Consider the following 15,122-nt stretch of genomic DNA (forward strand, 5'->3'; position numbering starts at 1 on the left):
TAACAGGGTTACTGTAGAATACAGGACTATAGAATATAGAGGTCATAACAGGGTTACTGTAGAATATAGAGGTCATAACAGGGTTACTGTAGAATATAGAGGTCATAACAGGGTTACTGTAGAATATAGAGGTCATAACAGGGTTACTGTAGAATATAGAGGTCATAACAGGGTTACTGTAGAATATAGAGGTCATAACAGGGTTACTGTAGAATATAGAGGTCATAACAGGGTTACTGTAGAATACAGGACTAGAATATAGAGGTCATAACAGCGTTACTGTAGAATACAGGACTATAGAATATAGAGGTCATAACAGGGTTACTGTAGAATACAGGACTATAGAATATAGAGGTCATAACAGGGTTACTGTAGAATACAGGACTATAGAATATAGAGGTCATAACAGGGTTACTGTAGAATATAGAGGTCATAACAGGGTTACTGTAGAATACAGGACTATAATATAGAGGTCATAACAGGGTTACTGTAGAATACAGGACTAGAATATAGAGGTCATAACAGGGTTACTGTAGAATACAGGACTATAGAATATAGAGGTCATAACAGGGTTACTGTAGAATATAGAGGTCATAACAGGGTTACTGTAGAATACAGGACTATAGAATATAGAGGTTAACAGGGTTACTGTAGAATATAGAGGTCATAACAGGGTTACTGTAGAATACAGGACTATAGAATATAGAGGTCATAACAGGGTTACTGTAGAATACAGGACTATAGAATATAGAGGTTATAACAGGGTTACTGTAGAATACAGGACTATAGAATATAGAGGTCATAACAGGGTTACTGTAGAATACAGGACTATAGAGGTCATAACAGGGTTACTGTAGAATATAGAGGTCATAGCAGGGTTACTGTAGAATACAGAGGTCATAACAGGGTTACTGTAGAATACAGGACTATAGAATATAGAGGTCATACCAGGGTTACTGTAGAATACAGGACTATAGAATACAGAGGTCATAACAGGGTTACTGTAGAATACAGGACTACAGACTATAGAGGTCATAACAGGGTTACTGTAGAATACAGGACTATAGAATATAGAGGTCATAACAGGGTTACTGTAGAATATAGAGGTCATAACAGGGTTACTGTAGAATACAGGACTATAGAATATAGAGGTCATAACAGGGTTACTGTAGAATACAGGACTATAGAATATAGAGGTCATAACAGGGTTACTGTAGAATATAGAGGTCATAACAGGGTTACTGTAGAATATAGAGGTCATAACAGGGTTACTGTAGAATATAGAGGTCATAACAGGGTTACTGTAGAATACAGGACTATAGAATATAGAGGTCATAACAGGGTTACTGTAGAATACAGGGCTATAGAATATAGAGATCGTAACAGGGTTACTGTAGAATATAGAGGTCATAACAGGGTTACTGTAGAATATAGAGGTCATAACAGGGTTACTGTAGAATATAGAGGTCATAACAGGGTTACTGTAGAATACAGGACTATAGAATATAGAGGTCATAACAGGGTTACTGTAGAATACAGGACTATAGAATATAGAGGTCATAACAGGGTTACTGTAGAATATAGAGGTCATAACAGGGTTACTGTAGAATACAGGACTATAGAATATAGAGGTCATAACAGGGTTACTGTAGAATACAGGACTATAGAATATAGAGGTCATAACAGGGCTATAGAATATAGAGGTCATTACAGGGTTACTGTAGAATACAGGACTAGAATATAGAGGTCATAACAGGGTTAGTGTAGAATACAGGACTATAGAATATAGAGGTCATTACAGGGTTACTGTAGAATATAGAGGTCATAACAGGGTTACTGTAGAATATAGAGGTCATAACAGGGTTACTGTAGAATATAGAGGTCATAACAGGGTTACTGTAGAATATAGAGGTCATAACAGGGTTACTGTAGAATACAGGACTATAGAATATAGAGGTCATAACAGGGTTACTGTAGAATACAGGACTATAGAATATAGAGGTCATAACAGGGTTACTGTAGAATATAGAGGTCATAACAGGGTTACTGTAGAATACAGGACTATAGAATATAGAGGTCATAACAGGGTTACTGTAGAATACAGGACTATAGAATATAGAGGTCATAACAGGGCTATAGAATATAGAGGTCATTACAGGGTTACTGTAGAATACAGGACTAGAATATAGAGGTCATAACAGGGTTAGTGTAGAATACAGGACTATAGAATATAGAGGTCATTACAGGGTTACTGTAGAATACAGGACTAGAATATAGAGGTCATAACAGGGTTACTGTAGAATACAGGACTATAGAATATAGAGGTCATAACAGGGTTACTGTAGAATATAGAGGTCATAACAGGGTTACTGTAGAATACAGGACTATAGAATATAGAGGTCATAACAGGGTTACTGTAGAATACAGGACTATAGAATATAGAGGTCATTACAGGGTTACTGTAGAATATAGAGGTCATAACAGTGTTACTGTAGAATACAGGACTATAGAATATAGAGGTCATAACAGGGTTACTGTAGAATACAGGACTATAGAATATAGAGGTTATAACAGGGTTACTGTAGAATATAGAGGTCATAACAGGGTTACTGTAGAATACAGGACTATAGACTATAGAGGTCATAACAGGGTTACTTTAGAATACAGGACTATAGACTATAGAGGTCATAACAGGGTTACTGTAGAATACAGGACTATAGAATATAGAGGTCATAACAGGGTTACTGTAGAATATAGAGGTCATAACAGGGTTACTGTAGAATACAGGACTAGAATATAGAGGTCATAACAGGGTTACTGTAGAATACAGGACTATAGAATATAGAGGTCATAACAGGGTTACTGTAGAATATAGAGGTCATAACAGGGTTACTGTAGAATATAGAGGTCATAACAGGGTTACTGTAGAATATAGAGGTCATAACAGGGTTACTGTAGAATATAGAGGTCATAACAGGGTTACTGTAGAATACAGGACTATAGAATATAGAGGTCATAACAGGGTTACTGTAGAATACAGGACTATAGAATATAGAGGTCATAACAGGGTTACTGTAGAATACAACAGGACTAGAATATAGATGTCATAACAGGGTTACTGTAGAATATAGAGGTCATAACAGGGCTACTGTAGAATATAGAGGTCATAACAGGGTTACTGTAGAATACAGGACTATAGAATATAGAGGTCATAACAGGGTTACTGTAGAATACAGGACTATAGAATATAGAGGTCATAACAGGGTTACTGTAGAATACAGGACTATAGAATATAGAGGTCATAACAGGGTTACTGTAGAATACAGGACTAGAATATAGAGGTCATAACAGGGTTACTGTAGAATATAGAGGTCATAACAGGGTTACTGTAGAATACAGGACTAGAATATAGAGGTCATAACAGGGTTACTGTAGAATACAGGACTATAGAATATAGAGGTCATAACAGGGTTACTGTAGAATATAGAGGTCATAACAGGGTTACTGTAGAATACAGGACTATAGAATATAGAGGTCATAACAGGGTTACTGTAGAATACAGGACTATAGAATATAGAGGTCATAACAGGGTTACTGTAGAATATAGAGGTCATAACAGGGTTACTGTAGAATACAGCACTAGAATATAGAGGTCATAACAGGGTTACTGTAGAATACAGGACTAGAATATAGAGGTCATAACAGGGTTACTGTAGAATACAGCACTATAGAATATAGAGGTCATAACAGGGTTACTGTAGAATACAGGACTATAATATAGAGGTCATAACAGGGTTACTGTAGAATACAGGACTATAGAATATAGAGGTCATAACAGGGTTACTGTAGAATATAGAGGTCATAACAGGGTTACTGTAGAATACAGGGCTATAGAATATAGAGGTCATAACAGGGTTACTGTAGAATACAGGGCTATAGAATATAGAGGTCATAACAGGGTTACTGTAGAATATAGAGGTCATAACAGGGTTACTGTAAAATACAGGACTATAGAATATAGAGGTCATAACAGGGTTACTGTAGAATATAGAGGTCATAACAGGGTTACTGTAGAATACAGGACTATAATATAGAGGTCATAACAGGGTTACTGTAGAATACAGGACTAGAATATAGAGGTCATAACAGGGTTACTGTAGAATACAGGACTATAGAATATAGAGGTCATAACAGGGTTACTGTAGAATATAGAGGTCATAACAGGGTTACTGTAGAATACAGGACTATAGAATATAGAGGTCATAACAGGGTTACTGTAGAATATAGAGGTCATAACAGGGTTACTTTAGAATACAGGACTATAGACTATAGAGGTCATAACAGGGTTACTGTAGAATACAGGACTATAGAATATAGAGGTCATAACAGGGTTACTGTAGAATATAGAGGTCATAACAGGGTTACTGTAGAATATAGAGGTCATAACAGGGTTACTGTAGAATACAGGACTAGAATATAGAGGTCATAACAGGGTTACTGTAGAATACAGGACTATAGAATATAGAGGTCATAACAGGGTTACTGTAGAATATATAGAGGTCATAACAGGGTTACTGTAGAATATAGAGGTCATAACAGGGTTACTGTAGAATATAGAGGTCATAACAGGGTTACTGTAGAATATAGAGGTCATAACAGGGTTACTGTAGAATATAGAGGTCATAACAGGGTTACTGTAGAATATAGAGGTCATAACAGGGTTACTGTAGAATACAGGACTAGAATATAGAGGTCATAACAGCGTTACTGTAGAATACAGGACTATAGAATATAGAGGTCATAACAGGGTTACTGTAGAATACAGGACTATAGAATATAGAGGTCATAACAGGGTTACTGTAGAATACAGGACTATAGAATATAGAGGTCATAACAGGGTTACTGTAGAATATAGAGGTCATAACAGGGTTACTGTAGAATACAGCACTAGAATATAGAGGTCATAACAGGGTTACTGTAGAATACAGGACTAGAATATAGAGGTCATAACAGGGTTACTGTAGAATACAGCACTATAGAATATAGAGGTCATAACAGGGTTACTGTAGAATACAGGACTATAATATAGAGGTCATAACAGGGTTACTGTAGAATACAGGACTATAGAATATAGAGGTCATAACAGGGTTACTGTAGAATATAGAGGTCATAACAGGGTTACTGTAGAATACAGGGCTATAGAATATAGAGGTCATAACAGGGTTACTGTAGAATACAGGGCTATAGAATATAGAGGTCATAACAGGGTTACTGTAGAATATAGAGGTCATAACAGGGTTACTGTAAAATACAGGACTATAGAATATAGAGGTCATAACAGGGTTACTGTAGAATATAGAGGTCATAACAGGGTTACTGTAGAATACAGGACTAGAATATAGAGGTCATAACAGGGTTACTGTAGAATACAGGACTAGAATATAGAGGTCATAACAGGGTTACTGTAGAATACAGGACTATAGAATATAGAGGTCATAACAGGGTTACTGTAGAATATAGAGGTCATAACAGGGTTACTGTAGAATACAGGACTATAGAATATAGAGGTCATAACAGGGTTACTGTAGAATATAGAGGTCATAACAGGGTTACTTTAGAATACAGGACTATAGACTATAGAGGTCATAACAGGGTTACTGTAGAATACAGGACTATAGAATATAGAGGTCATAACAGGGTTACTGTAGAATATAGAGGTCATAACAGGGTTACTGTAGAATATAGAGGTCATAACAGGGTTACTGTAGAATACAGGACTAGAATATAGAGGTCATAACAGGGTTACTGTAGAATACAGGACTATAGAATATAGAGGTCATAACAGGGTTACTGTAGAATATAGAGGTCATAACAGGGTTACTGTAGAATATAGAGGTCATAACAGGGTTACTGTAGAATATAGAGGTCATAACAGGGTTACTGTAGAATATAGAGGTCATAACAGGGTTACTGTAGAATATAGAGGTCATAACAGGGTTACTGTAGAATATAGAGGTCATAACAGGGTTACTGTAGAATACAGGACTAGAATATAGAGGTCATAACAGCGTTACTGTAGAATACAGGACTATAGAATATAGAGGTCATAACAGGGTTACTGTAGAATACAGGACTATAGAATATAGAGGTCATAACAGGGTTACTGTAGAATACAGGACTATAGAATATAGAGGTCATAACAGGGTTACTGTAGAATATAGAGGTCATAACAGGGTTACTGTAGAATACAGGACTATAATATAGAGGTCATAACAGGGTTACTGTAGAATACAGGACTAGAATATAGAGGTCATAACAGGGTTACTGTAGAATACAGGACTATAGAATATAGAGGTCATAACAGGGTTACTGTAGAATATAGAGGTCATAACAGGGTTACTGTAGAATACAGGACTATAGAATATAGAGGTTAACAGGGTTACTGTAGAATATAGAGGTCATAACAGGGTTACTGTAGAATACAGGACTATAGAATATAGAGGTCATAACAGGGTTACTGTAGAATACAGGACTATAGAATATAGAGGTTATAACAGGGTTACTGTAGAATACAGGACTATAGAATATAGAGGTCATAACAGGGTTACTGTAGAATACAGGACTATAGAATATAGAGGTCATAACAGGGTTACTATAGAATATAGAGGTCATAACAGGGTTACTGTAGAATACAGGACTATAGAATATAGAGGTCATAACAGGGTTACTGTAGAATATAGAGGTCATAACAGGGTTACTGTAATTCTGTTTTGTCACCTTTGCATAAGAGCTACTAAATGACTCAAGTCTAAATTGTAACCCTCCCCCTCTCTCACCCCTCTCCAGACCCTACAGACCTCTTTCTGACCACGTTCCCCCCCCACGCCATCCCCTTCCTTCCGCCCCGGGCCCAGCCCCCCACCTCTACCCGGGCCCTAACCTCTACCACCCTCCCCCCAACCCCCACTCCATCCCGCCCCAGTCCTACCCCCCTCCCTACTCCACCGGGCCCCCTCCCCCTGTTAACTACCCCCCTCAGCCCCACTACCCACACGGCCAGATGCCTCCAGGGGTTAATGCCCCCTGGGTTCCCCCTCCCAACACCCAGCCCCACTCGCTGGGCCCCCCGCCCCTCCTGTCCTCCGGACCCCCCCTCTCCAAGGAGGACTTCTACAGACAGAGGAGACTCCAACAGGAACAGTGAGTCTCACCTGATTTCATTCATTGTAATGATGTTGCTGAGGCTGGAAGCTTCACATTACTGGGATTAGTGAACAGCTGCTGGTTTACACAGGCAGCCCGATTCATCTTTTTCAGATAGTCGGGTTGGGGTGTTACCCCGGGCTAGTAGTAGTGGGGGGGGAAATGTTACCCCGGGCTAGTAGTAGTGGGGGGGGTGTTACCCGGGCTAGTAGTAGTGGGGGGGGAAATGTTACCCGGGCTAGTAGTAGTGGGGGGGGAATGTTACCCGGGCTAGTAGTAGTGGGGGGGGGGAATGTTACCCGGGCTAGTAGTGGTGGGGGGGGGAATGTTACCCGGCTAGTAGTGGTGGGGGGGGAATGTTACCCCGGGCTAGTAGTAGTGGGGGGGGGATGTTACCCGGGCTAGTAGTAGTGGGGGGGGAATGTTACCCGGGCTAGTAGAAGTGGGGGGGGGAATGTTACCCGGGCTAGTAGTAGTGGGGGGGGGGAATGTTACCCCGGGCTAGTAGTAGTGGTGGGTGGGGGATGTTACCCCGGGCTAGTAGTGGTGGGGGGGGGGAATGTTACCCCGGGCTAGTAGTGGTGGGGGGGGGGGGAATGTTACCCGGGCTAGTAGTGGTGGGGGGAATGTTACCCGGGCTAGTAGTAGTGGGGGGGGGATGTTACCCCGGGCTAGTAGTAGTGGGGGGGGAATGTTACCCCGGGCTAGTAGAAGTGGGGGGAATGTTACCCCGGGCTAGTAGTAGTGGGGGGGGAATGTTACCCGGGCTAGTAGTAGTGGGGGAGGGATGTTACCCGGGCTAGTAGTAGTGGGGGGTGTTACCCGGGCTAGTAGTAGTGGGGGGGTGTTACCCCAGGCTAGTAGTAGTGGGGGGGGGATGTTACCCCGGGCTAGTAGTAGGGGGGGGGGTGTTACCCGGGCTAGTAGTAGTGGGGGGGTGTTACCCGGGCTAGTAGTAGTGGGGGAGGGGATGTTACCCCGGGCTAGTAGTAGTGGGGGGGGGGTGTTACCCCGGGCTAGTAGTAGTGGGGGGGTGTTACCCCAGGCTAGTAGTAGTGGGGGGTGTTACCCCGGGCTAGTAGTAGTGGGGGAGGGATGTTACCCCGGGCTAGTAGTAGTAGTGGGGGAATGTTACCCGGGCTAGTAGTAGTGGGGGGGAATGTTACCCCGGGCTAGTAGTGGTGGGGGGGGAATGTTACCCGGGCTAGTAGTGGTGGGGGGAAATGTTACCCGGGCTAGTAGTAGGGGGGGGATGTTACCCCGGGCTAGTAGTAGGGGGGGGGGGGATGTTACCCGGGCTAGTAGTAGGGGGGGGAATGTTACCCGGGCTAGTAGTAGGGGGGGGGGAATGTTACCCGGGCTAGTAGTAGTGGGGGGAATGTTACCCCCGGGCTAGTAGTAGTGGGGGGAATGTTACCCCGGGCTAGTAGTGGTAGTGGGGGAATGTTACCCGGGCTAGTAGTAGTGGGGGGGGAATGTTACCCCGGGCTAGTAGTGGTGGGGGGGAAATGTTACCCGGGCTAGTAGTGGTGGGGGGGGGAAATGTTACCCGGGCTAGTAGTAGTGGGGGGGGATGTTACCCGGGCTAGTAGTAGGGGGGATGTTACCCCGGGCTAGTAGTAGGGGGGGGAATGTTACCCCGGGCTAGTAGTAGTGGGGGGAATGTTACCCGGGCTAGTAGTAGTGGGGGGGGAATGTTACCCCGGGCTAGTAGTAGTGGGGGGGGAATGTTACCCGGGCTAGTAGTAGTGGGGGGAATGTTACCCGGGCTAGTAGTAGTGGGGGGATGTTACCCTGGGCTAGTAGTAGTGGGGGGGGAATGTTACCCGGGCTAGTAGTAGTGGGGGGAATGTTACCCGGGCTAGTAGTAGTGGGGGGGGATGTTACCCCGGGCTAGTAGTAGTGGGGGGGGATGTTACCCCGGGCTAGTAGTAGTGGGGGGGAATGTTACCCCGGGCTAGTAGTGGGGGGGGGAGATTGAGAGAGATTGACCTGTTCAAATGTTTCCCTCAGACATGTATTATGGGATGTGACCAGCCCTGTCTCTCTGTGTTACCAGGGTAACGTCCAAGCTGGATGAGTTCACTAAAGACTTTGCCAAAGAGCTGATGGAATACAGACCTGCTCCCAAGAGACGGAGACGCTCCTACTCCAGGTAACACAATGACATCTCATCATAGTTCTGGATTAAACCTCTTGAACCGTTCATAGAGATATCTTCTCTGACGGAGACATATCTAGGACGGAGATGATATGAATTGTGTAGAGATGGTACACAGACACATCAAGTGTTTTTCTCTCCTCCCCAGGTCTCGTTCCTACAGTCGTTCTCCGTTCAGCCGTTCACCCTACTCCCGATCTCCTCGCTCCCGCTCCAGGTCTTACTCGTACACCCCCAGTCGTTCCCGCTCCCGTTCCAGGTCTTACGGACGCTCCCCCTTCGCCAGACGCAACGGAGGCCGGGGAGAACGCAGCCGCTCCTACGGCCGCTCGCCACGGTCCCGCTCACGCTCCCGTTCCTACGGCTACCGTCGCTCCGGCTCTCCTCGCTCCCCTCCGCCTTACCGTGGTGGTGGTGGGGGGGGCTGGGAAGGAGGAGACGGAGCTGAAGGAGGAGGAGGGGGGTATCGGCCCAGGTCTCGCTCCCCGGGGGGCTACAGGAGGAGCAGGAGTCCTGGAGGGTTTAGAGGTCACCATAAGCCCCCCCCTCGAGAGCCGGCTCCTTACGAGCCCAAAGGCGGACCTGACCTGTCTCCCGGGGGCAGGGAGCGCTGGGAGAGAGACAGCTACAGACAGTGGGAGAAAGAGTACAGGGACTGGTACAACAAGTACTACAAAGACTACAGTACCCAGCATGCCTCGGTGCACCACCGCGGTGGCCGGGGCAGCAGAGAGAGGGACCGCCTCACCCCTCCTCCCAGAGACTACTCCCCCAGGGGCGGGTGAGGAGGGGTGAGAGAGGGGACCTCCCGGACCCCACAGAACTCACCACGCCTTGTCCGCTCTGCCCTCTGCCTCCGTCCGGGGGGGCGGAAGTAAGGAACGCACGCAGGGGGGAACCAAAACGTCAGAGGGCGGAACTAAAACTCTGAAAGGGAAGAAACTGAAGAAAAAGAAGAACGGGGAGGAGCTGGATTCAGCCGACCAATCGCTGGACAGGGGAGACGCCACACCCGTCAGGGACGAGCCAATGGATGATCTCCACACCCTGACTCCTAGCAAAGCCCCACCCACCTCCACCAAGGCCTCGAGCAATAAGGCAGCGCTGCTGTCCGGTAAAACCCCTCCCACCTCGTCCGGCCAATCAGAGAAGAGCAGGAAGGAGAAGGGGGGTAAGGTGAAAGTAAAGACGGAGGGAAAGGTGAAAGGGGAGAAGGTTAAGAGGAAGACGGGAGGAGAGGCGACGGTCACAGCCTCTAAGAACAAAGAGTCTTCAGCCGCTAAACCAACCAAAGCATCCAAGGTCAAACCGGACGAGCCAATCAGGAGAGAGAAGGGACGGAGCACCCCTACTGTTCGAGGAGGTTTGGCTAAACTCCCCCTGACCCGCCCCCTCCCCCCTCACCCCCACGACCTCCCTAAACACCTGGGCGACGCCCGCGGGGGAAGGAGAGATCCCATTCACAGTGTCGGGCTACGCCCCCCTGGTCGCCCCCTCCAGCCTGCACCTCCCTCACCAGCAGAGAAGAGGAGGAGAGTGGAGGAGAGGGAAAGGGGGAGGGGGATGGACAGAGGGATGGGGGGGCCCCCGGCTAAGCTCCGCCGCGCCGAGGGTCCGTACCCCCCGAGAGGACTTCCTGCCAAGCCTTCCCTCCTCCTGAACCTGGCATGCAGAGAGTCGGGTAGAGGAGAGGGTCTGCTCCCCATCCCTGGTTCCTCACAGACAGGGAGGCTCGACCGTTTCCATCCCATCTCCATCCCTGGTTCCTCCATGGACCTGGGGAGAGGCGGACGGGCTGCTGCCCACCCCAGGGAGCTCTGAGGCGGGCAGAAGAGAGAGTGACAGGGGGTCTATCTGGCCTCTCATGGGTCTGCAGGTCAAACCCTTCCCCCAGAGGAGAATCAAACTGAACAGAGACCTGGGTAGGAACAGCAGTATGGCCCGCCCAGAGGAGAGACCAGCTCCAGTTGCTAATATCACCACTACTATCACCTCTACTGGAGAGAGGCCTGCTGGTCCCGAGAGAGGAGGAGCAGAGAGGGATGGAGCGACGGAGAGGGTGGCGGTGATGGTGGAGCGGAGGTCGTCTGGCGAGAGGTCAGAGGTCAGGTCTGTTAGGTCAGAGAGGCCGTCATCAGGGGAACGTTTGCCGGAGAGAGGAGGAGGAGGAGGAAGGTCAGTCTCTCTAGACCGCATGACCATCGCGGAACGCTCGGCCATCGCTAAGAAACCTGATGTCACCGTGGAGAGAACAGAGAGCGAGTACACGCCGCCCGCTGAGAGAGAGAGACCAGCGGAGAGCTCCAAGGAGAGAGAGAGACCAGCATCAGCCCAGACTGGCAGGTCATCATCCAGGGAGAAGTCAGCCACCAGGGAACCGAAAGGAGAGAAGACCTCGTCCTCCATAGACAGACCTGCCTCTATAGGGGAGCGAGTGGCAGGGTCCCAGAGAGAGACTGTCGCTGAAGACAGAGCGGCAGCGGTGGTCGTGGTGAAGGAGGGTTCTGGGAAGACCAGAAAGATCAGCAGAAAGAGTTCTGAGCCCACGACCCACCACTCATCAGACCACTCTGTCACTTCAACTGGGTGAGTTGCCCTTTCGACCTCTGACCTTCCAACGGTTCTTTATTAGCCCGTGTTGTTAATCAACAATCATTGTGGTTTAACACTATCAGCGTTCTAGAGCTTTCTCCTTTAGTTAACACTATCAGCATTCTAGAGCTTTCTCCTTTAGTTAACACTGTCAACACTGGAACTTAAAGCAGGTAGCGCCTTCACAGTAAACGGGTGGGGCCTTCGCAGTAAACGGGTGGGGCCTTCACAGTAAACGGGGTGGGGCCTTCACAGTAAACGGGTGGGGCCTTCGCAGTAAACGGGTGGGGCCTTCGCAGTAAACGGGGTGGGGCCTTCGCAGTAAACGGGTGGGGCCTTCGCAGTAAACGGGTGGGGCCTTCGCAGTAAACGGGTGGGGCCTTCGCAGTGAACGGGTGGGGCCTTCGCAGTGAACGGGTGGGGCCTTCGCAGTGAACGGGTGGGGCCTTCGCAGTGAACGGGTGGGGCCTTCGCAGTGAACGGGTGGGGCCTTCGCAGTGAACGGGTGGGGCCCTCGCAGTGAACGTGTGGGGCCTTCGCAGTGAACGGGTGGGGCCTTCGCAGTGAACGGGTGGGGCCTTCGCAGTGAACGGGTGGGGCCTTCGCAGTGAACGGGTGGGGCCTTCGCAGTGAACGGGTGGGGCCTTCGCAGTGAACGGGTGGGGCCTTCGCAGTGAACGGGTGGGGCCTTCGCAGTGAACGGGTGGGGCCTTCGCAGTGAACGGGTGGGGCCTTCGCAGTGAACGGGTGGGGCCTTCGCAGTGAACGGGTGGGGCCTTCGCAGTGAACGGGCGGGGCCTTCGCAGTGAACGGGTGGGGCCTTCACAGTAAACTGCCGCCAGAAGTTGCACAGTATTTTTCACAACATTTAAGTTTGAGCTCAGCTGACCTGAAAATTCTCAGTCCCGAAACAAATGAGGGAACATTGGTTGGAATGGTTTCTAACCCCTGATCCTAGATCTGTCTATATAACATGGGTATAATGGTTTCTAACCCCTGATCCTAGATCTGTCTATATAACATGGTACAATGGTTTCTAACCGCTGATCCTAGATCTGTGTATATAACGCTTCCTAGTTGATGTTCTCTCTAACCCCTGATCCGTCTATATAACATGGGTATAATGGTTTCTAACCCCTGGTCCTAGATCTGTCTATATAACATGGTACAATGGTTTCTAACCCCTGATCCTAGATCTGTCTATATAACATGGGTATAATGGTTTCTAACCCCTGATCCTAGATCTGTCTATATAACATGGGTACAATGGTTTCTAACCCCTGATCCTAGATCTGTCTATATAACATGGGTATAATGGTTTCTAACCCCTGATCCTAGATCTGTCTATATAACATGGGTATAATGGTTTCTAACCCCTGATCCTAGATCTGTCTATATAACATGGGTATAATGGTTTCTAACCCCTGATCCTAGATCTGTCTATATAACATGGGTACAATGGTTTCTAACCCCTGATCCTAGATCTGTCTATATAACATGGGTATAATGGTTTCTAACCCCTGGTCCTAGATCTGTGTATATAACATGGGTGTAATGGTTTCTAACCGCTGATCCTAGATCTGTGTATATAACATGGGTATAATGGTTTCTAACCCCTGATCCTAGATCTGTCTATGGGTATAATGGTTTCTAACCCCTGATCCTAGATCTGTGTATATAACATGGGTATAATGGTTTCTAACCCCTGGTCCTAGATCTGTCTATATAACATGGTACAATGGTTTCTAACCCCTGGTCCTAGATCTGTCTATATAACATGGGTATAATGGTTTCTAACCCCTGGTCCTAGATCTGTCTATGGGTATAATGCTTCCTAGTTGATGATCTCTCTAACCCCTGATCTTGGATCTGTGTGTTCCAGCAGCAGCAGGTCTGAGCCGAGCCAGAGCCAGGGTGCTGTGTCAAAACCACGGGACCTCCAGACCCAAAGGAGACCCAGTCCCGTCCAGTTCCCCAGCCCAGGCAGGGAGAGGAGGGACCGTGGGACCGGAGGAGTCCTCATCCAGCCTCCACCCCGGTCCAAGTGGGAGAGAGAGGAGGAGGAGGAGGAAGAGGAGCAGCACTCAGCGTCCAGGGAGAATGGGGCGTTGGCGGTTTCCTCCTCTGTGCCCAGAGACGCTCTGAGGAGAGAAGTCTCACCAGCACCGCCTAGTGGCCAAGGCAGGGAGGTGCAGGGTAGTGTCTCTAAAACAGCCAACACTGAGGGGAGGAGAGGGAGGGAGGAGGGGACTAGAAGGAGGGAGGAAGGCAGAGGGCTTAAAAAGGGGCAGGTGAACTTTAGAAAACCAGCTAAGACCGAATCCAGAGGAGTGAAGGAGGAAGGAAGAGGGGGAGGGAGGGATGAGAGTCGAGGGGCGGGGCCTGAGCCAAGGCGACAGCGCCTGTGTTCTGACCTGGGTAGAGAGACGGACGAGGCAGCCTTCGTCCCCGACTACAGCGAAGGGGAGGGGTCAGACGGGGAGCCGAGGCAGTGGCCTGAGCCATAGCCCCTCTCACAACACCCAGAGCCCCGCCTCCCAGAGCCCGGCGGCTCCCCTAGCAACCACAGCGGCTCCACGGCGACGGACAAGAAGAAGAAGAAGAAACACAAGAAACATAAAAAACACAAGAAGCACAAGAAGCATTCTGCCGACGTTGAGCCTCCCGTCGAAGGAAGGAAGGAACACAAACACAAGAACAAGAAGAAGAAGCACAGGAAGAATAAAGAGGAAGAGGGAGGAGGAGGAGGGGAGGCAGAGGAGAAGACTGGGCAGGAGTCAGCCACCATCTGAGACCCTGCTAGCTCCGTTAGCATCTAGCTCATGGTTACAACCTGAGTTTTTCTAGTTCATGCTAGCTCTTTTAGCATCTAGCTAAAGACTACAACTGAGACTGCTAGCTCATGCTAGCTCCGTTAGCATCTAGCTAATGGTTACAACCTGAGTTTGCTAGTTTATGCTAGCTCCGTTAGCATCTAGCTAATGGTTACAACCTGAGTTTGCTAGTTTATGCTAGCTCCGTTAGCATCTAGCTAATGGTTACAACCTGAGTTTACGCTAGCTCCGTTAGCATTTAGCTAAAGGGTAAACCTGGACAAAACCTTCTTGTGGGATACTTTGTCAAATTCTTTTAAGTACTTAAGCTGAGCTGGATATAGTTTGTTTAT

At 47.6% G+C, this 15,122-nt stretch overlaps 1 protein-coding gene across 1 annotated transcript in view; it reads left to right on the forward strand.

Moving 5' to 3' along the window:
• Positions 1–14,465, forward strand: part of LOC135529012 (E3 ubiquitin-protein ligase RBBP6-like) — a 53,280-nt gene extending 38,815 nt beyond the window's left edge. The window contains exons 14-19 of the mRNA XM_064957969.1: positions 6,847–7,200; positions 9,263–9,358; positions 9,513–10,145; positions 10,240–11,045; positions 11,149–11,950; positions 13,839–14,465. Coding sequence (XP_064814041.1) covers positions 6,847–7,200; positions 9,263–9,358; positions 9,513–10,145; positions 10,240–11,045; positions 11,149–11,950; positions 13,839–14,463 — 3,316 coding nt within the window. The 3' untranslated portion in view covers positions 14,464–14,465. The remainder of the gene's footprint in view (positions 1–6,846; positions 7,201–9,262; positions 9,359–9,512; positions 10,146–10,239; positions 11,046–11,148; positions 11,951–13,838) is intronic.
• The last annotated feature ends 657 nt before the right edge of the window (positions 14,466–15,122 follow it).

This window comes from Oncorhynchus masou, unplaced genomic scaffold, assembly GCF_036934945.1.
Source record: "Oncorhynchus masou masou isolate Uvic2021 unplaced genomic scaffold, UVic_Omas_1.1 unplaced_scaffold_1077, whole genome shotgun sequence".
NCBI lineage: Eukaryota > Metazoa > Chordata > Actinopteri > Salmoniformes > Salmonidae > Oncorhynchus > Oncorhynchus masou.